Genomic DNA, 21,772 nt, shown 5'->3' with positions numbered 1-21,772 from the left:
CTTACGATGTTCCGGGTCTTGGGAGAGTTGTGTGTTTTTCGAGAGTTGATTATTGTATATGCCGAGCAGCATCTCAAATGCTTATTTAAATTATCTGTTACTGTTAGTTGTTAATTTTTATGTTTTTCATTTCATTTCCGCAAATGTTAGGCTTACCTAGTCGTAAAGACTATGTGCCGTCACGACAAATTCACGGAGGGAGAATTTGGGTCGTGACAATCTAAAGGAGAGTGTAATACAAATTAAATTAAATAGATACTTATCCGCCCAATGTGATATTTACGTCAAAATTAAACAGTTTAACATTAATAGTTTGGAATTAAAGTAAAAATACATACAAATATTACTTAACCATAATTTTTGCTTTCATTTGTTTGGTTAAATAAAGTGTAAGTAAATTTTTTTCATGCAGGTTTGCTTAGCTTAATTATTTAGCACTCTGAATAGAAGGAAACCCAAATTCTTTCCTTTCCCTTAAAAATCCCACACTTTGCGGCATCTCTCAAGTCGGTTTCTCTCCACCAACACAACATTGTCTTTCTATTTCTGGTTTCCTCTCTTTCCTTCTGCATTCCAAAGATTCAGCCTTCAATATTCAAATTTGATAAATTGTCATTCTCGTAGGTATCGGATAAGGTAAAAAGTTGTTACCAAATTATTGTCTTTCTTTTTTTAGTGTGATAAGCTTAAACAATATAAGATCTTTTAACATTGTTTCATGTTGTTTTTGGATTATGCATTAGTATTGTGTCGTTTTCTTTATTAATAATTTGTCAGCTTCAACCTTATATTCATGTATTCCATTCACAATTCTTGTGACTTAAACATCTCCATTGTCCATGTTGCTCTTCATTTTTGCTTATTTTTTGTTATATTGCTGTTGTAGCTTTGAAGTTTAATATGGGCATATTGTTTTCAGGAGATGGATTGGATTGTACAATTAGCCCCATAAAATTACTTTGTTTATCACAATAAAATGTTTATGCTTTGATCCTGTTCCTGAGGCATTCATACATTTATGATGGAATTCTATGCAAAAAAATATATTGTAGGCCAAAGGCATAATAGAACCATCTAGCTTATGATTATGCATGTGTTTTAATGTAATTTGATTATTATTTTTTGTTTTTGTTTTTTAACTAAAATATGAAGGTTGACATAATATGTTATATTTTGTGATTGTTCTATTAGATAAACGAGGTTTTGGGTAAGATAGTAGTCATCAATGGGGCCATTAAAAATGTGAACGCTCAAATCACATGCAAACTGTAATGCTATCTGATTTAAATTTTTTTATATTTTTTTTTCTTTCATTAAGTAGCACATTAAACAAGGTCGCTTGAGATGGTTTTGTTAATCTCATGCATCGACCTCCACATGCACCAGCTGTAGGTATGAACAATGATGAGTGAAGGTATTAAAATGGGACAAGATAGACGTAAAATCACATTAAAAACAGTTATCTCGAAAAATCTACATGTCTCAAATCTTTGGAATTCATGCAAAAAAGATAGGGCACTATAGAAGAAAAACATCTAGGTAGACAATATCAATTAGTTGGAAATATGTTTTAGTCACGTATGTTTAAATTTGGTCCTATGATTTCTATGAGTCTTTTAGCCTTATGAGAGATTTTTATGCCAATAGAAAATGTAGAGAACTTCTAGTACTTCTTATTTTTATTTTGTGTTTGTAAATGTTGGCCTGAGATAAAATTAAATAGAGAAACATGGTCTGTGTTTTTTCTTTTGGGTTTAAATAGGAATGAACTTGAGCATCTGACTCCTGGTTATGCTATTTTGATTTTTCTGATATATAACTATAGAGAATAGTTTCTCTTGTTAAGCATTAAAAACTTGAAAATTGTTGATGGAATTAATATCTTATGCCTTTGTCTTGATTTTCACAGATGTTCATATTTTTGAGGTTTTATACTTGGCATATAACATCCTAGTGACTTTTTTACAGAGGAAATGGGGATAACATTTTCCTGTCCATTTGCCAATTTTGAGGATTTGGATACTCGGGTTGAATCTTATTTGGTAAGAACATTAAGTTTAGGAAGTGAAGATATGAGGACTGCATTACAGCCCAAGAATTTCAATGACCAAATTACTAGAAAATCAATATTGAAGTCTTTTGGTTCTGGAAATATGATCCTTGAGGGAACTCTTACCTATAAAAGGAGAGAATTTGAGGCCAAGATTGCACTTAAGACTCTTGTATCCGATAAGGAGGACAAGAAGATCATTAGGTCAGACATTATATGGAACAGAGAAGAAGTTTCTCCGAAATTGCATAACATATCTGAGAAAGATACTAGGATGCTACCAGCAGAGTGCGGAAAACGTAGAGATCAAGCTGCTGTAAAGTTGCAGAAGACATATAAAAGTTTTCGTACCCGAAGACAGCTAGCTGATTGTGCTGTTCTAGTTGAGCAGAGATGGTATAATAGTTCATAGTTATAGTTATGGAACTTTTGTTGTGTATATTTGTCATGATATTGTCATGCCTTACGCACGTTGAACGTTTTGGTGTATTTTATAGGTGGAAGCTATTAGATTCTGTTGAACTCAAGCACAGTTCTATATCATTCTTTGACACTGAGAAACCTCAAACTGCTGTTTCTCGCTGGTCAAGAGCATTAACTAGAGCTGCTAAGGTATGGATTAACCTTATAGTTTGCTAGCATCCTGTCAGGTTCTTTTCTTTTTCTTTGATTAAGTTATGATTTTAGGACTTTTCATGTGTTGGTAGGTGGGTAAAGGTCTATCCAAAGATGGAAAAGCGCGTAAGCTTGCTTTGCAGCATTGGCTTGAAGCTGTAAGTTCCCTTCTCAAGAACGACGATTAACAATGTCAAAGTTCATTTTTGTGGGATTTTTGTTTATCTTTGTAATTCATCATGATGAACAGATTGATCCTCGACATCGCTATGGTCATAATCTTCGATTTTATTACACCAAGTGGCTCCAAGCTGACAGTAAACAACCCTTCTTCTATTGGTTAGGTTTCTTAGATTAGCAAGAAATTTAAGCAAACAAAGAAACTTCAATTTTGATTTATTAAAATGTGGAATTTCCCCCTTGAATGTTGCATTGCAGGCTGGACATCGGTGAAGGTAAAGAAGTGAATCTTGAGAGGTGTCCTAGATCAAAACTTCAACAAGAATGCATCAAGTATCTTGGTCCGGTGAGTTTTCTCTTCTTCTTTTATAGAGCATCAAATGTCTCCAATGTTATCAGATGCATGCTTGGTTCCATCATGCATCAGGCTAAAGCGGTTTTGTGAAATTATTTTTTTTATATTAATATAAAGAGTAGTGAGTTGTGTCAAATGGCAGTAGATACTCAAAATCATATGAAGTGATGTCTTAGCTCCTATTTCATATAACTTGTTTATAGAAGTATTTGTGCATTCTACTGTAAGAAATTCAATTGTTAACTATTTTTTGTTGGTAATTTGAGAACAAATTCTTCCACTTCTAGATAGATTACACTACTCTAGGCCGTATGAAGTAGGACAAGATGCTCGAGAGCATATGTTGTTTGTAACTCACCAGCTACGAATAATCACAGATAGAGAGGGAGGCATATGAAGTTGTCATTGTGGATGGAAAATTCATATACAAGCAGAGCAGAAGGCTGCTAGATACAAGGGGAGGCCCTCAAGATGCAAAGTGGATCTTTGTGCTTAGCGTGTCCAAGATTTTGTATGTCGGGATGAAGCAAAAAGGCACATTTCAGCATTCAAGTTTCTTGGCTGGTGGCGCCACATTGTCTGCGGGGAGATTAGTGGCGGAAGATGGTGTTATAAAGGTAAGAAAACTGCCATGATGTTTCAAATGTGGTAACATTTCTTTTTCTAAAACCTGATTTTGATGAACAAATTTTTTTTTGCATGAAATAGGCGGTCTGGCCTCAGAGTGGACATTACCTCCCGACAGAGGAGAATTTTGAAGCATTCATGTTATTTCTTAAGCAACAGAATGTTGATGTCTCAGTTGTTCAGGTAGGATATAACACATCTTCACTCTTGAAGTAAATCTAAGCATTAGCTAACAAAGAAATCTTTTTAACACAAAAACTTTTATTCCAAAAGGAGTTGTTATTTCGAGGTTTGTTAGAAAATTTTATGCAAATGTATATATATATATGCGCTAAACTCATACTCATTGTCACAAAGGAGTAGTGGATCAATGATACTTCACACTCTCTAACATGTAACTTTGAATCCGCCTTTATTACTGCCTCGACTCTTAGTGGCTAAATGAGGTATTGATAATTTGTTAAACTTCAATCCTGATGCTGCAGAAATTCACCAATTATGAGGAGGAAGCTCCCTTTATCAGGAAGGAATGCGGTGTCAACATACGTAATAACTTATCAGCCCCAGATTTTAGCCAATCCAATGAAGAGAGCAACCTCAAAAGCTCAGACACAAAGAAGATTGATTCTACTAACAAGGATGACTTAGGGAAGTCCCGAGTATCACGACCCAAAATTGCTGTTGAAATACCAGAAAGGGAGGGCATTCTCGAGTTGTTTAAGGAGACTGGCCAAGAACCAAAAGACAGCATGTTGCAGCCTGTGGAAACTCCAGCAGATGGATATGAAACACCAGATGAATATTTATCAGATACGGAATGTTCAGTTTCAAAGAAGAATTTATTTGATCATGAAAATGAAGACGAGAACAAAGAACCTGTCCCCGAAGAAAAGATAATCAAGAGAATAAATTCACATATAGGTAAAAAGTCATATCAATTGGCTCATCAATTTTCTTGTAGATGGACAACGGGAGTTGGACCTCGTATTGGATGCATGAGGGACTATCCATCCGAGCTCCAATTTCGCGTTATGGAGGAGGTGAATTTGTCTCCAAGAACTGCATTTTCAACTCCCTCAAGATCTGCTCGTCGTAATACTCCTACCATCTTTTCTAGAGAAGCAAATGAAGGCAAAAGACCTAGTTTTGAACTGGTGGTATTCTCTGAATAAGATACTCCATCAGTAAAAAGAGATGCAAGTTTTGAGTGATTTGTAGTTTCAGAGAAATACAATTATTCTCACAGTAGGGAATTTTCTGCTAGGATTTCTCCTTCAGCATTTCTCTATTCCTTACTAATCGAGAAATTGCAGTTTTGTTTGTTTGTCTCTTTTCCCTCTTGAATCATTTTCCCCCCCTGTACAGCAAGATGTAATTATTCTTTAGTCCATTCTTTTGAAGATTATTTAGAATAAAAGATCAAATAAAGTTTTTTTCTCTCAATTGTGTTCTTCTGAATATTGATTATCCTTTAATTCAAAAATCTATATGGACTTCAGGAAGTTTCATTCCTCTATGCAAAGTGCATGGAAAGCAATCAAGTTTCTGTAAGATAAATGAGTACTTATGATCAAAATAAAATTAGAATGACAGTTAAAGGAATTACCAAGAGGTTAATAACATCTACCAATAATATTCTTAGTTTTTTACTGTTGAGGAAAACTAACCCTCTGATCAGTATAAGCTATTAAGGAGTCTCTAACATATATAAAATTTGAAAGAAAAGCAAATGAAAAATTCCCCTAAAATATACTCCCTCCGTTCAAATTTATGTGAACCTGTTTGACTGGGCATGGAGTTTAAGAAAATATAAAGATTTTTGAAATTTGTGGTCTTAAACAAGTCTAAAAGGGGCCCAAAGTATTTGTGTGGTTATAAAATCTTCTCATTAAGGGTAGAATTGTAAGTTTAAGCTAAATTGTTACCCAAATTTAGAAAGGGGTCATTTTTTTTAAACGGACCAAAAAGAAAATAGGTTCACATAAACTGGAACAGAGGGAGTATTCTCTAATGAGTCACAATATCCCATCATTCACCATTTAAAGTATATTATGCCCCAATAGCTATTTGAAAAAAAGCAAAAGTTATCATCAAAACCTCATATATACTTGTTAGTAGTACTAAAATTTTCACTCATTTTGAGCAACTACATAATGTCTCTTAAGAGAAGGGCCTTAATTATAGACCAATCAAAAAAAATAAAAAAGGAAAATCCCATGTAAAAATGACAATTTTAGCAATTAATGTTGTTCAAATTCTAGCAAAGATAAAAACTAGGTGGTTTGTTTCTATATATCTAAGTTTGGCTGGATAAAACTATTCAATATCAATGTTTGTGAGAGACAAGTACCATATCCCAAATTAGGCCGTATTAAAAAAAGAATATACAAGTTTACGAATTGCTTTTTTTTTTTTTTTTTTTTAATTTTATTATATATATACTCCTGTATATATCTTTTCTATTTTGTTGTCTTTTTTTTTTTTCTGACGTAAGTGTCCTTAAGTCTACAGCGTTGACAAGGGACACAAAAGTAATTTCAAAAAGCTTCACTATATAAAAATACTCTTTAGGGTTTTACCTCAAAATTCATTAGCGCTGTGTGAGCTTTTGTTGGCCGTCGTAGCTTTCAACTCGTTCTTCCGCTTTTCCAAGGTAAGCTATTTTTCTTTTCCCCCAAAACAAATCATGTTGTTTCAGTATTCTGTTTTTAATGTTTTTTCAATCAGCTGTTTTTCTTTTGGTCAAATTATATAATAGGATTCAATCTTTTACCTCAACTTGTATTTGTGTGATTGATCTAATAATAGATGTCTATTGTTATTTGATTTTTCTGACTGAATGTTGCATGCTCATAAAATGGGTATTTGAAAAACAAGATTGCATCAATCAAAGACGAAGGGAACATGTGTATCAAAATGACAAAATCATTGTTCTTTTTATATTTTAATTATCTCATTGCTTAGGGTTAGTGCCTTAAATTTTCATTGAAAACAAGAACTTGTTTGTGTGGAAAAAAAGTGAAGTCTTGCCTTTTTTTTTTCTCTCTTTTTGTATACTTACGGGAATTATAAAAAATTATTGCCTTATGGAAAGAAGTTTCATTCTATGCATACAAAAATTGTTCATAGCAGGCTGATAAGGAGGTATATAAGGAATTAGCTTGTAGAGAAAAGAACCATTAACCTAGGTTGAAAACTTGTGAAATGGATACACTCCTCAGCCTAGTTTCGTCATTTTAGTGATTTTAGTTGGAAAGGATATGTGAGACCTACAATAATGGAAGCTCGTAACTTTGTGTTTGTGTCCGGTTACCTCCAATGCTTATTTTCTGTCATTAAAAACAAGAATTTATTAGTCTGAAAAAAGGTAAAGTCTTGCCTTTAAGTGCACCCATGAGGTTCCTGGCACACTATAAACGATTGGGTGTAGGTTCTTTAACTTTTCATCAGTGTTATCAAAGGCGAAAAGCGCAAAAAAGCTCTAAGGTCCGTTGGGGCTTTAAGCGCAAAACGCAAATAAAGCGTGGGCTTTAAAGAAAAAAGGCACAACGAGAGAAAAAGTAAAAATATGCACAGTAGTCCAAGAATAATCATTATAAGCATGAATAACAAATATATGGATAAAGAAATTAAAAAAAAAATCATGATAAAGTGAAATATCAATTGTTTAAGGTCGCCTTTTCAGGATTACACTCATTGGCAAGGAAAAGTATGTGTTAGAGCTTTCATGCGACACTAAAGCGCCCACAAAGCGAGGCGAAGCGCTCAACGTGTTTTGAGCCTCGCTTGAGGGCTTAAGCGCGCTTTAAGCTCGCCTTTGACAACACTGCTTTTCATATGCCACTTTTACCTGGAATTTTTCCCACCATATTATTTAAAACTATTACATTGTGGAATAGATGGATTCTTGATACAAGAATAGTTCAGAGCAAACTGTTCAGAAGGAGGTGTATAAGGATAAAAACTTTGAAGTCGATCTGTTCCTTAGCCCTATTTTGGTCATCTGAGTGCTTTTTTGTTGCTCTAAGATATTTTCATAAAATACAGTACCAAGGAGGTACCATAAAATACAAAAAGATATCAGCAGCTGTATTGTTGGAAATGCATATGTGGACCTGCAGTAATGGAAGCTTCTTCTAAGTTACTTTGTGTTTGTGTCCAGTTACCTCCAATGCATATTTTCGGTATCACTGGTGTGTGTCATGTGACTCATGTCTGTTTGCTGTATCATTATATACAGGTGGCAGATAGATGAAAAAACCCGTATAATATATTTAAATTAAGCTGCACCTATTGTGGCTGATGAGTGATGGGCACAAATGTTCTGAACTTACTGATTTGAAGTATTGATCTGCCTCTGATAAAATGCTTTAGTATGTCAACACGTTGAGTGTTGTTTCTTTTGCTTATTGATGGTTCTTAAGTTATTAGATTGCAAGGTTTTAGAGTGCTTTGCTTCTTTCTACTAATGTTTTATTTGACCTCCTCCAAGTTGTTTTCCATTATTTAACTATGGTTTCTTACTAATATATTCTGCATTTGCAGAATGGAATCTGCAACCAAGCATGCGATTGTGGTGAAAGTCATGGGTCGTACTGGATCCAGAGGACAGGTGACTCAGGTGAGAGTCAAGTTTCTTGATGACCAAAACAGGTTTATCATGAGAAATGTCAAGGGACCAGTCAGAGAGGGTGATGTTCTCACACTGTTGGAGTCTGAGAGGGAGGCCAGGAGATTGCGCTGAGGGCATAATTATGAATGCCACATTGAAATTGCCTTGAGTACTTGTACTGGCTTTGATTTAGTCTTCGGTTTTGTTTGCTCAGACTCGTAATTTTCAACATGTTTTTAACGATGATAGTCGTGTAATTTTGGTGCAGTTCAAGGTTTTGGAATAGTTTTTATGATAATATTTTGCTAGCTTTTGCATCAATGGTAATAACAAATTATTCTAGTTGTTTGTGTGTGGGCTAGATTGACATCCGTCTATCATGTCTGAAACCTTTTCTGCGGTGTTCCATTTCTGTGAATTGGTTCTGTAGAAGCGATGGCTTTCTTCTGTTGAATTCATACTATGTTTGTTTTCTGTTGCTGCTTTTGTTCTTGATAAGATTGTTAATAGTCCATAATGCCATTCAAACAAGCTGCCTTAAGTTATTCAGATGTAGAAGTTCAGTAGCCGTAAATATTCAATCCAAATCTAAGGTTGATTCAGGCAGGTTGAGCAATAATTTCTGGACACTTTTTTTGGGGGTAATTAAAGATTTTATATACTGCACATGTTCTCTATATTAGTTTATTTGTTATGAGGATTGTAGGATTAAATGTAATTATAGTTTTGCATTATTTTCAGTTATAAAAGAATCTATTAAGGCCATAACTAAATTAGTAGAACTTAAAGGAGATATCTATATCGATATCAGTATCTATATCTATATATTTATATCTATCTATACTATATTATGCAACTGTATCTCACTTATCAATTTGGCTTTTGGAGTTAAGAGTTTGGTAGCACAGACGCGGTACTTCTCTTCTATGCACTTTAATTGGATATTTCATGGTATATTCTTTTAGGCATATGAGAAATCTTATGAACTAGATCTCTTCCCATTTTTTCAGTTTTATTATTAACGGATTCAATGGGGAAAAAAATACTCAACTTTCTAGAATGGTAATCTAGAGATGCAATGGGATACAACAGAATTATGAATCCTTACTACATGCAGAATTTTATTGCTTTAGCGTACTATATAAGACGAGTTTATAATCTTTTATAAATATTTCACTTGAAAGTTCTTTTGTGGTTTAACTGGTTAATTAAGTTAAACATATTTCACGACCAATCATATTGTCTTTGCTATTTGTGTTGCTAAAAATCTCTAAAAGTTTGGAATCATAACCAAATATTATTTAATTTGACGCCATATTGTTATTAGCATTTTCTTAAGATTATCGAACTGAATGTATGTCTTGATAATGTTATTTTTGGAAAAGAACATCATGTAATTTGACGTTTGACAATCCAATCTTTGATACATATTAACATTCGTGGTTACTAAAAATAGTTGTCTCAAATTATTTATCATTTTAGAAGTTCAAGACAAAATTGATTGTTTTTTTTCCTTTTCTACCCTTAGTAATAATTGTTCTTGAAGATGGAGATAACACATAAATAGAATAAATATTCAATGAAGAGAGAATATATCTTAAGACATAATCCAATCCTTTTCCTAATTAATATTTCTTAAGGGGCGTGTCAAAAAGAAACACGACACATAATATGAGACAGGGGGAGTAATTTTTATTTTGTGCCTACTAATTCTGGATAGTTGAAGCTTGATGTGTTTTTAAAAATGATATAATATTTATTCTAAAGTATCTTTGAAATCCAAGATTGTTTTTACTAGGGTACTCTTAATTTAGATTTCTAAAAATCTGTGAGTGAGTAGGAATAATAACATTGACTTATAATAGAGGTATAAACTAGGAAATTTATTTTATGTTGGTTTCAAGGAACACCAACAAACTTCAGTAATGAGCAGTTCAATATAGTGGTATAGTCATTTTATAATGAAAATCTTCATTGTGAAATATGTACTCTATTTTGGCCGAGTTCTGGTTGTTAAATTTCTTTGCACTGTTTGCCATTTTCTCTTGATGTTCTATTTTGTGTTTCCGGTTTGAATTTTTTCATAAATATGCACCATTCCCTACACTCCAGTTAATCTGCCTTTTCCCCTCTTCCTTTCCAGTGTAATGTCAGTAAATTCTTGAAATAAAAATATCAAGTCACTAGGCCTGGTGCATATTTTTAATTTAATTTATTAGCTAATGAACATTCAGAAAGTTCGAAAGCAAAGAAAAATAAATGTAAAGTAACTATTTAGGTGAATTAGTAGATGATAAATTATTCGACCAACGTATGCTTTAGAAATGAGGCGAGTAGCCTACAGTGGAGTTCAAATTGATATGTAGATGTTAACCTCCAACGTTAATATAGCACTCTTTAAACAAAATGTAAGGTATTTATTTGGCTTTTAAACCACCATGTGAGAGTAATAAAAAGATAGTTCATTTTTTATATCCTTAATTATACTTGTAGATGCACTAGATAAGAATCAGATGTTCACGCTTTCAATTGGTAGTCAAAAATACAGCATGATAAAAAATTAAAATAAAATAAAAAGTCACACATATCTAATTAATTTTGATTCTTCATCTTCGGCAATTCAGACAAAATCCAATTATTTTGATCTCGATAAATAAGTCACCATATAACAATACATTATTACTCACATTACCTTGTATTTGATAATTTCATGTATAATTATTTGCTCAAATTTTCTTTCGAATATTATTAATATTACTTTATAAAATCTTGTACTTCTTGACTTGGCATATTGATATAATTGTATAATTTTTTTTGTACTCCTTGACTTGGTATACACGTGCAATGCACGTGGCGAGAAACTAGTACTATATGAAAAGCACGAAGGCTTTTAGCGAAATATCGTTCGCCTGTTTTACCCTTTAAGAAATATTTTATATTGGACGGAGTTGTAATTTAAGTTATTTTTCTAGCATTTAGGGGTTTGAAATCAACTAAAATTATTAAATTTTTCCTTATTTAAATTATGTAAGAAAATATTTAAAGAGTTTTCCTTAAGTAGATCACTTGTCCTCCAACGAGGGTTGTCTTGTAAACAAATTGATACGATCAGCCCCCCAACAAGGAGGTTTAGCATCCTAAGTATGACCAAATTAATACTTAAAACGTTTCATCTCTTAACCAAATTAGTAGATTCTCAAATTTTCTTGCCTAATTTGTAATAACCCAAACATTTAAAAATAATATAAATAACCAAATGTGATATAGAAAAACATTTAAAAAAATTCATTCAATAATTAGAACAAATAACTAAGAAAGTATTTATTTGAATTAGTATAAGAGAAAAAGAAAGAAAGAAAAATATTGTCGAAAGTCAAAAATATTATGCTTCCACAAAATGAAGTACAAAGTTTGATCTTCACCATTGGAATAGAATTCTTATTGAATAAAAATATAATATTTAAAATTTGATATAAGCTAATATTAAGAATTATTTTACTTAATAGCGAAAGTAAATAATTAAGCATTTACTTTAACTAATTAGTAAAAGAACTCAATTCTATTTTCTTCCACATTCATCATAGAGTACATATAAATCTTACAAATCATAGAGTATATAAATTTGGTAAATTTGTTAGACCACTAGCGATGAAAGAAATAAGTATTAGAGCAAAATTGATTAATATATATTTTAAAATTTAACTTAGTTAAAATACAACTTGAACAAACGATGATGAAATAGTGGAAGATAATGTACTAACTGAGTCATTAATTATTATTTTTCTTTTTTATCAATTACAACAAATAGTTGTCGATAGGTTTTTTATATTAATTAATTATTGTAAAACTTTCCGTCAATGTTAATCATTTTTAGACTATTCATTGTTCATTTATCTTTTCTTTTTTCTAGGATCTATATGACCAACCTCTTTGATAATAGGTGAATTTGACTATAATCACGCACCAAATAATCACCTTCTTGTGAACTTTTAATGTGGAAAAATGACAACAAAATGCTCTTATTAGTGTTTTTCATGATTTGCAGGTGATATAGGTGTAAGGAAGGCTAAGGAGCGGTTTTGGAGTCAACTATTGATGAAAAAAGGCCAATTGTTGAATTTCCCAAGTATCCCATTCAAAACAGGCCAAAATTTCCGGGTACAAGTTCCACCGCAGTTCTACCGCGACCGCGGTGAAACCGCGGTGGAAGACAGTTTCTGAAAGTTGAAGATTCCGCGAGGGCGTTTGGCCGCGGTTCTACCGCGACTGCGGTAGAACCGCGGTGGGCACAGTAAACTTCAGGGATTTAAGTGTAAAACACGGGATTTTTAGACCTAAACCCTATTTAAAACACTAGACTTCGCCCAAGAGAGGCATGTATTGATTTTTTAGGTTTCTTAGCAAGGAAAACAATTGGGAGCAAGTATTCTAAACATCTTTCTTCCTTTCTTTTGATTTTTATGATGAATTCAAGCGTAGTTTATTCTCTCATATCTATGAGTAGCTAAATTCCTTGTCTAAGGCGTTGATGGAACCTATTGGGTGATGAACTTCTTGTTTATGTGAATACAAATTGCTAGTTTAATCTTTATTTGTTCAACTTCGTGTTCGTTGTAGTTAATTGACAGGATCCTCAATTAGCTGTACCTATTTAGTGTGCATAACTTGGAAAAGAGTGCATATTTAGGGTATTGTTGAACAACACCACTCCTAGATTATTAGAGGAATCTATAATTGCGGGTTTAAAGGCGGGATTAGGAATAACGAAGTCTTGGGTGCAATCTAAATTGAATTGTGCTAAATAAAGCAAGCTAGTGTATCTCGGGAGAGTGCAATAGTAGATTACTGTGATTACTCGGGAGAGATTTGCGGTAAGATTAGCGTTCAAGATTGATAGAGATGAGTGGGTAAATTTGTATGAGCATAAACACGAGGGATTCCATCAATAGGGAAAATCATTGCCTTAGCTTTGTCCCATAATTGTTTACAACCTTATTAATTTAGTTACTTGCAAGCTAGTCGTTAAAGAACACTCAACTGAGAATTTGAATGTTTGAGAAACTGGTGCTGAATACTTGATGGGTTTGAAGATAGCGGTTGATAGGTTAACTCTCTGTGGATTCGACCCTGGGCGTAATACTCGGGTTATATTTGCAACGTCCGCAGAGTCCTTTTTATAAGGCATAGTTGGGCGTGATCAAATTTTGGCGCCGTTGCCGGGGAGTTAATGAAATTATCAACTGCCATTGACAGAAATACAAAGATTATTGTTGTATTCAGTTTCTCTCTACCAATTTTTTTTTTCATTGAAAATTTGCGGTTGTTGATCTGGGTGCACAGGTGCATGCCTAGAAATTCTACAAGGACTGGAGAACTGCTTGAAGGACTCTCAGACCCCGAGAAGACATTCCGGGCATTGAATCGTGCAAACAAAAGACTTCAACAATCACAACAAATACACCAACTCGAAATTGATATGGGCGACATAAACGACCCCAACGGGAATGTCAGGGATGAGCAATTGGCACCTCCTGTGCCTGAGGGTGCACTTTATGACTGGGCACAACCAACAGCTGACAATCTGGCCACTGCCATTATTGTGCCTGCGATACAAGCTGAATCGTTCCAGATCACAAATAACATGCTACACTTGTTGCAGAACAGGGGACTCTTTTCTGGGACACAAACAGAAGACCCTCAGCAACATTTAAAGAACTTCCTGTCTATTTGCAAAACTCAAAGGCAACCGAACGTGACTCCGGAAGCAATCAGACTATTATTGTTTCCATTCTCGGTGACAGGAGCTGCTCAGGTTTGGCTAAACTCGCTTCCCATAAACTCTATAGCAACTTGGGATGAGTTGGTCAAGCAATTTCACAACAAGTTCCATCCTCCCAACAAGACCGCTCAACAAATTGATGAGATTGTGAGCTTCAAACAGAAACCATTGGAGACACTACACGAGACATGGGGAAGGTTTAAAGGAATGTTGGTTATGTGTCCCCACCATGCGTTCGATTTAGACCCTTATCGATAATTACTTATCGATTATCGATTTGTACATATGTTTATCGTTATCGTTTCAATAAGGTTTCGATTTTTTCGATTTCGATTTATCGATTTTGGGGGCTTATCGATTCGGTTATCGATTACACCAATAAGAAAATTTGCGGGATTCCACGGAAAGTATATCGCTATAAACGCGCCTAACTAATATGGACAAAAGGAAGCTAAAATAAGACGAACACCATTTATAATATAAAAATTGTGTCAACAAGCACATGCAACAAAACTAAAGTAAGGGATCAATTGTATGCCACCAACACTCCAACGGTATAAAAAAAAACAAAACAAAACAAAACACATCATCACGGCTAATTTTGTTTTTCATTAATTTGAACTTCATTTCCTTGATCTTTAAATATGATCATTCTTTAAATGTGGTAGAGGAAATAATAGGGTAAGGGACTTAGGGTAAAGGAAAGGGTATAGATTAGGGAAAATAATATTGTATAGCCTCTTTCAAAATAGTAGCGGAATATATATACATTCTGTATGTTATATTAATCTACACAAATAAGTAATTACTCATTTAACAAGTGTCTACAGTCTAGGGGTGTGCATTCGATTTATCGATTCGATTTTGACCCTTATCGATAATTACTTATCGATTATCGATTTGTACATATGCTTATCGTTATCGTTTCAATAAGGTTTCGATTTTCTCGATTTCGATTTCGATAACAAATAATCGATTCGATTTATCGATAAACCGATTCGAATGCACACCCCTAAGGGTGAATCATCTTTCAATAGTAAATTCTTTTATTAGCTTTGATTTAGTAAATTTTTTTAGCGACACGATCAACATTCATCGTCTTTAGAAACTTATATTTTTATTTTATAACTCAAAGACAATCTTTCCAAAAAATAATAAATTTTGAGATAGAATATACGCGTATCGCGCGTAACCATAGACTAGTTATATTAAAAGTAGGAACCCAAAACTAGAAAGTTAAATTACCTAAATGTCCTTATTAAATAAAATATCCAATTAAATAAATGTAAAAAAAAACATACGCCTACTAACATCCCAAGCCAACTTTCGTACCTTTTGCTTAACAGTCGCATCCCTTCAAATGCTACGTTATTTGCTTACTTAGTAAATAAATCTCATAGTAAAAACTGCTTAGACACTTGACCACTAAACTACACTTTTGGGTTTGTTAAGGGGGTTCAAAACTTAATATAGAGGTAAAAAATAAATTTTACTTTACATATACAGTATAATTTTTCGGCGAAGGGAGTTCCGGTGAACCCTCCCGCCCCCCTAAATCCGCCCCTGATGACTGCATAGTGGAAACCTATGGGATTGACTGTGACTTATCAATTATTTATAGCGAAGCATGGTATAATATGTCTCTTTATTCTCTACTCATTTCTAAAGTAACTTTGAAACTTATTAGGGTTCATCCCACTGTTTTGTCTTTCTTAAACTTTGAAACTTATTAGGGTACTACTTTTTGCTTTTGTTCAAAAGGAGAAAAAAAAAAGTATATATGACTTAAAGATGAAGAAAACAATCCATCCAAATGCCTCCGTGGAGGATAAAAAGAATGTGTATAATCTTTTAAAAAAAAAAATAAGATGTTGAAAATATAATTTAAACAAAATATCTACTCTTGAAAATGACCAATATTTATCATATTCAGTTGATAAAGTAGTGGATAGCCTAGGTAAGCATGAAACAATTAAGATAACTTTAAAGGCTCAGTGATCTATTATGTGTCCCCTTCTTTTGATTTAATTTCGTATTAAAATTATGTATGCTTTAAATTTAAGAACAACAAATAATTCATAAGAGAAGAAAATAAAAAGTTAGAATTGGTATTGTATGATTAAAGGACAAAGAATAAAAAAATTTACACAAATTGTGGGCTTCCCTTGTTGGAAAAAAAAACTTTTCTCCTACTTTTTTTATTCTTTTTGTTGTCTTAATATTTTTTTTTCTTATTAGGAAAAGATACCAACACAAAATTATATTTAGACAAAACTTATTTGATTTCGAACTCTTAAATAGTAGGAAAGTTTTTTGAGTTTACAATTTTATCCAATGTAAAATATGTTTTTAAAGGGTAAAAAAGACGAATAGCATTTCGCTAAGGGGCTTCGTGCTTTTAATATAGTACTAGTCTTAGGGTTGCGCGTGTACCCTATCTTAATAAATATAGATATAACATAATTGAAACTTGAGTTATAAAATAAAGTGTAAAATCGTAAACATAAAAAGAATTTACCATATATAGCTAACTCAATAAAAGAAATATACAAAAAAAGAAGTCCTCAGTGATTAGTCATTATTCTCAACTTAAGAAAATGTATACTTTTATAATTGCACCAAATAAATTTCATAAGTTATCATATTTCTTTTTCAGTTACCAAAAGTTGTACTCACTACAAAGAATGCATATTTAAATTCTACGAACTTTATTATGCAGCGATCAATTAAATTATTTTAGGTGTATTGTAAATTTGTTTGTACTCACAAGATTTATATAACTAATCCTCAAAATTACAACAAATAAGAAAATAATTTATATAACAATTAAATAACTAAGAGTAAAAAAATTTACTTATGTCAAAATATACGAAATTTCCTAGTTCATTAACAAACAAACAAAAAAAAACAAAAAAAAAAAACTAAATCTAAAAGGTAACTACTCCTAAATAGTAGGAAATCAATTAAAATAACTATTGCCAAATATTAGGAAAATAATCAAATGATATTTTGTTCATTATAAACTCTATTTTAAAAGGATGGCAAACGACATTTCGCTTAGGGCCTTCGTGCTTTTAGTATATTATAGAAGATAGATTATAATAATGGTATAATGTTGTATAATGTTGCAAATCATGTGTATAAATAATATTGCCAAAAAATAATAGGCTGTGCGGTTGCAAACTTAAAAAGATAAATAATATTAATTAGCTCATATCAAATTTTAAATATTTAATTATATTTTATTCAATAAGAATTCTATTTCAAATAGTTAAAAATCAATTAGGTGAAGAATTACCCATGCACGACATGTTAAAAAAAATGACAATTCTTTATAAATCTCAAAGAATAAGAATCACTACATATCATAAATAAAGTCTTCAATTGAAATGACTTTTTGGAAGGCATAATCATATTTGCATGAAAATATGCGGCAGAAGAACACCAAGATGAAAATAAGTATTATAGTTTGAAGAAACTAATTGCAATTTATGATATAAATTTAATTGGCATACAAGATGATAAGTCCTTTACTTGCCGTAATGCACCAATGCAAAGTGCTTGTTGAACTCCTACAATCTGCAGGTAGATTTCTTCTAAACCTGTAGCAAAATTAACTTCTAATCAAAATAAAATAATCCATCTCCAATAAAGGATTTCTAACTAAATACCCAGCAATATTCCCAACAAATTATGAAATTAATATAATTGCATACAATTGGATTTAAAAAACAACTCAAAAATAAAATTGACTAAATTCAAGAATCTGAATCTCTTCTACAAAAAAATCAATGCATCATAAATTTCTAATAAATTTACTTGAAAATACGACTCCAACAACTAAAATAAGAAGCTAAAATGGAGAGAAAAAAAAAACTAAAAGTGTATCTCTCGTGAAAGTCTATTAGAAAGAAAAGAGTATAACTGAAGAAGGGCAAGAGAGATTGAAGAAGAGAGGAAAACTATAATTATCTCGTATTACCATATTAGAAGTACTTTTAGGCATATTTATTAGAGGTAAAGAGTTCTAGACTGATTTGGATACCATATTAAAAAATTTAACGATATAAAATCCTTAGGTGAATTAAATTTCTAAATATTAGAAGTTTTATATAGTTCAAATTATAAGGAAGTAAATATACAATGTTTAATTAATGTCTCATAAATATTAGGAAAATAATTAAATGACTATTTTGTCCATTGTAAATTCTATTTTAAAGGGTAAAAAAGGCGAACGATATTTCGCTAAGGGCCTTCGTGCTTTTAATATAGTATAGATAGATATAGATTATGTTTTCTTTTTTATTTTGATTTTTTGGTAACAATATTTTCTTTCTTTTTGTCATTAATGTTGAAGAATTATAGTTTGACTTATTTACTCTTTCCTGGTATTAAATTCTCTTAATCGATTAATTATTTAAAATCTTATTTAACATCTCCGAGAACCTAATCCCACGGGGCAAAGTGAATATTGCGTCATCACATATCTGTTGACATTTTCTATTATGAAAGGTCTTGGAATTATGATTCGTGATTATTTGATCTCTTTTTCAAGCATAATAAAGAAAATAAAAAACAAATTAAAAAATTGAGGAAACCGAGAAAATCGATTAAAACCGAAACCGAAAAATAGAGTTTATGCTGGTTTGATTGATTATAAATTTAGTAAACCGACTGATAAGTGCATTTTACTTGATTTTTAACATATAATTTCTTTGAAAAACACAAAAAAAAACTATCATATTTCTTCCATACTTTGTCTAAATTATGCAGGAAAGGTTACAGAAGTATTGGTCCGGGAACGAGAAGATTACAGAGAAAAAATTAGAAAAACGGACAAGCTAAAGCAGAGTATAATATGGTGCTAAAGAAAGACGTGATCTGCCATGACAAAGGACAACCGACTCACAACCGGCTACAACAAACTATAGCCGACTCACAACCGGCTACAATAAACTATAACCGATCCATAACCAAAGAAGCTCATAACCAAGCATAACAAGGCCACAACCAGCCATGACAAGTTCATATCCAGAAGATAATTGAAAACCTTGTCATGGCTTGCCTATAAAGAGGCATCGTTCGTGAAGGAAAGGGGGAAGAAATCTGAGAAGTGTAATATTGAGCAGAAAGTTTTTCCTTTCTCTTTGTTCTTTAGTTTTGCTTCTGTTTCTTCTTTTATCCACTACTCTGGCTTCATTTCTAGTTCTGAATAAATTGTAGTATTGAAAATTACTCTGGTTCCTGTTTTTAATTAAATAGGAGGAAATTCTCTTGAATATTTCTTTCTATTTTCTTATTTAATATGCAAGATTATTTCCGTTGTCGGTATTGGCTCCAATATGGAGTAACTTTTCTTGTGTTGGAAAAAATGACGGATCTTAATATTTTTATATAATAGTAGATATTATTCTTCAATTTCACATGCTTGAGCTGAAGCTTTTTATTTAAATTTTATCTGCTTTATAGTTGAGTGTTATTTAATTTGTTAACATCTATCTATTTCGTACTACATATTAACTTCTTACTAATTCTGTAATCGAAAGAGGCAAAAGAAGTAATACTTAATTTTGGTATTGATAGATGTTAACCTATATTTAGTGACATCTAGCTCATATATGTTAAAATTGATTCTACACTTATTTGTAATCGAAAGAGGCGAATATTGTAGTAATCAGTTATAACAAGTAGGGTAACCGAAAGGGACTTACTAAAAAAGAGCATACTTTAGTTCAAGTATATATTTCTGGTTCTTTAATATTACTATTTTAACGATTAATTTGTATAACCGAGAGGGGTGCATTTAATTGTTCAACTATAGTAATAATATATAAATGCAATCGTGAGAGGTATTTATACATTTATGAGAAATAGAAGTTGAAGGATAAATGTATCTACTATATAATAAAAATATTAAGTGAAGTCAGGATCCCAACACCTTTTTATTATATCTGTGAAAAACAAAAATATTTTCTATTGCTCCATTCGTGCATTTTTAGTTAGTTAATTTAAAACTCAACTCTTTCTGATTTTCTCAAATAGTAACTAAAACAAGAAACATCTGTAGAATAGATAAACCAATCTCTGTGGGTTCGACACTTTCTATACTATTATTTGACAGAGTACGAATTAAAATTTTATATACGCTAGAAACTCGTCACCGACATAGTTGGCTTGATTTTGGTTTAACAAAAAATCGAACCAAATCGCCTCATGTACACAGGGGTAAGTGCAACAAATAGCCATTCCCATAGATCCTATTTAGAAATAAGCTTCAGGACAATCCATGACATTTTTGTCCTGAAAATTTGAATTGTAAAACTAAAATTCAGGACGCACCGGCTAATTCCTCAATAGCAGATCTCAAGAGTGGCTACCTGGTGTCATTTCTACAATAATTCGGACTAGACAATATTTTGTTCCTATACAATATTTGAAACTTATGTAGCAAAATTGTCTTAATTTTGTATATTACCCGCCATAAATGAAGTTTGCTTACAATTTATATACAATCCATTATTAATGTCTTAAATTAGGGGATTCAGTTACACCCTTTTTCTTTTTTCTCTCCTTTCCTCTTTCCATATTATTTGTTGCCTCTCTCCATATACAATCCATTATTAGTGCCTTAAATTAGTAGATTCAGTTACACCCTTTCTCCTTTTTTCTCTCCTCTCCTCTTTCCACTAGTGCCTTAACTGTAGTATAGCAGTTCCAATAATGTCAAACCACTGTGACGTAAAATAGTTCAAGACTTAATTGAGAACCAAATCTTATAAAACTATTTTAATAGCTTCAACAAAAAAGCAGCACCAAACCAAAACAATAGAGACATTGACGATAGACAACACCTAAGACAAACAAGTTAAATGCTGGAATATTCATATTTGATACAAATTTGATATATCTACAATAATATCAACAACAACAACAACAACCCAGTATAATCCCACTTAGTAGGGTCTGGGGAGGGTAGTGTGTACGCAGACCTTACCCCTACCCTGGGGTAGAGAGGCTGTTTCCAAATAGACCCTCGGCATCCTTCCCTCCAAGAACTTCCCCCCTTGCTCTTGGAAAGACTCGAACTCACAACCTCTTGGTTGGAAGTGGAGGTTGCTTACCATCGGAGCAACCCTCTTGTCATCTACAATAACATATAAACTAAAAATAAATTTTATACAGTTAACTATATAGTGTACATTTTATTTATAACTTATCTACAACTTTCATACATTACTTTTACCCAGTTAAATACAACTACAATATCATACAACTTAAATATAATTTTCATAAAATATATATACAATATGTCTTTTGTATATATTTCGTATATGATTTGTATATATTTTTTATGTGGTGTGTTTTTCTTCTTCTATGAAAACCCATTCAAAATTCCCCTCTTAATACAATTTGAATACATATCAACAACTTTATGTAAAAAGATAGTATTTATAACTTAAATACAAATTTCGTACAACGATTCTTACATTATATAACTATTTTTAACTTTCGTACAACATTCAAATAAATAAAATATAATTACAACATAATACA

The 21,772-nt window shown here is 32.1% G+C and overlaps 2 protein-coding genes across 2 annotated transcripts; both read left to right on the top strand.

The window, feature by feature from the left end:
• Positions 1–494: 494 nt before the first annotated feature.
• Positions 495–5,270, top strand: LOC109212931 (IQ domain-containing protein IQM6-like). The gene is made up of 9 exons (XM_019376663.1): positions 495–636; positions 1,969–2,446; positions 2,548–2,662; positions 2,758–2,823; positions 2,916–3,004; positions 3,104–3,191; positions 3,578–3,817; positions 3,909–4,010; positions 4,313–5,270. The coding sequence occupies exons 2-9, from the start codon at positions 1,974–1,976 to the stop codon at positions 4,997–4,999; spliced, it is 1,860 nt and encodes a 619-aa protein (XP_019232208.1). The 5' UTR covers positions 495–636; positions 1,969–1,973; the 3' UTR covers positions 5,000–5,270.
• Positions 5,271–6,392: 1,122 nt separating this feature from the next.
• Positions 6,393–8,871, top strand: LOC109212930 (40S ribosomal protein S28). The gene is made up of 2 exons (XM_019376661.1): positions 6,393–6,480; positions 8,373–8,871. Exon 2 carries the CDS (start codon positions 8,374–8,376, stop codon positions 8,569–8,571), a length of 198 nt encoding a protein of 65 aa, XP_019232206.1. The 5' UTR covers positions 6,393–6,480; position 8,373; the 3' UTR covers positions 8,572–8,871.
• The last annotated feature ends 12,901 nt before the right edge of the window (positions 8,872–21,772 follow it).

This window comes from Nicotiana attenuata, unplaced genomic scaffold (assembly GCF_001879085.1).
Source record: "Nicotiana attenuata strain UT unplaced genomic scaffold, NIATTr2, whole genome shotgun sequence".
NCBI classification, from domain to species: Eukaryota; Viridiplantae; Streptophyta; class Magnoliopsida; order Solanales; family Solanaceae; genus Nicotiana; species Nicotiana attenuata.
Note: the sequence above shows the minus strand (reverse complement) of the source record. Positions and strands in the feature narration are given on the sequence as shown.

Bases quoted from the DNA above. Each gene is read 5' to 3' on its own strand.
- LOC109212931 (XM_019376663.1), top strand. From the start codon at position 1,974: ATGGGGATAACATTTTCCTGTCCATTTGCCAATTTTGAGGATTTGGAT. The intron at 2,663-2,757 runs GTATGGATTAAC...ATGTGTTGGTAG, and splicing joins CATTAACTAGAGCTGCTAAG to GTGGGTAAAGGTCTATCCAA. The intron at 4,011-4,312 runs GTAGGATATAAC...CTGATGCTGCAG, and splicing joins TTGATGTCTCAGTTGTTCAG to AAATTCACCAATTATGAGGA.
- LOC109212930 (XM_019376661.1), top strand. From the start codon at position 8,374: ATGGAATCTGCAACCAAGCATGCGATTGTGGTGAAAGTCATGGGTCGT.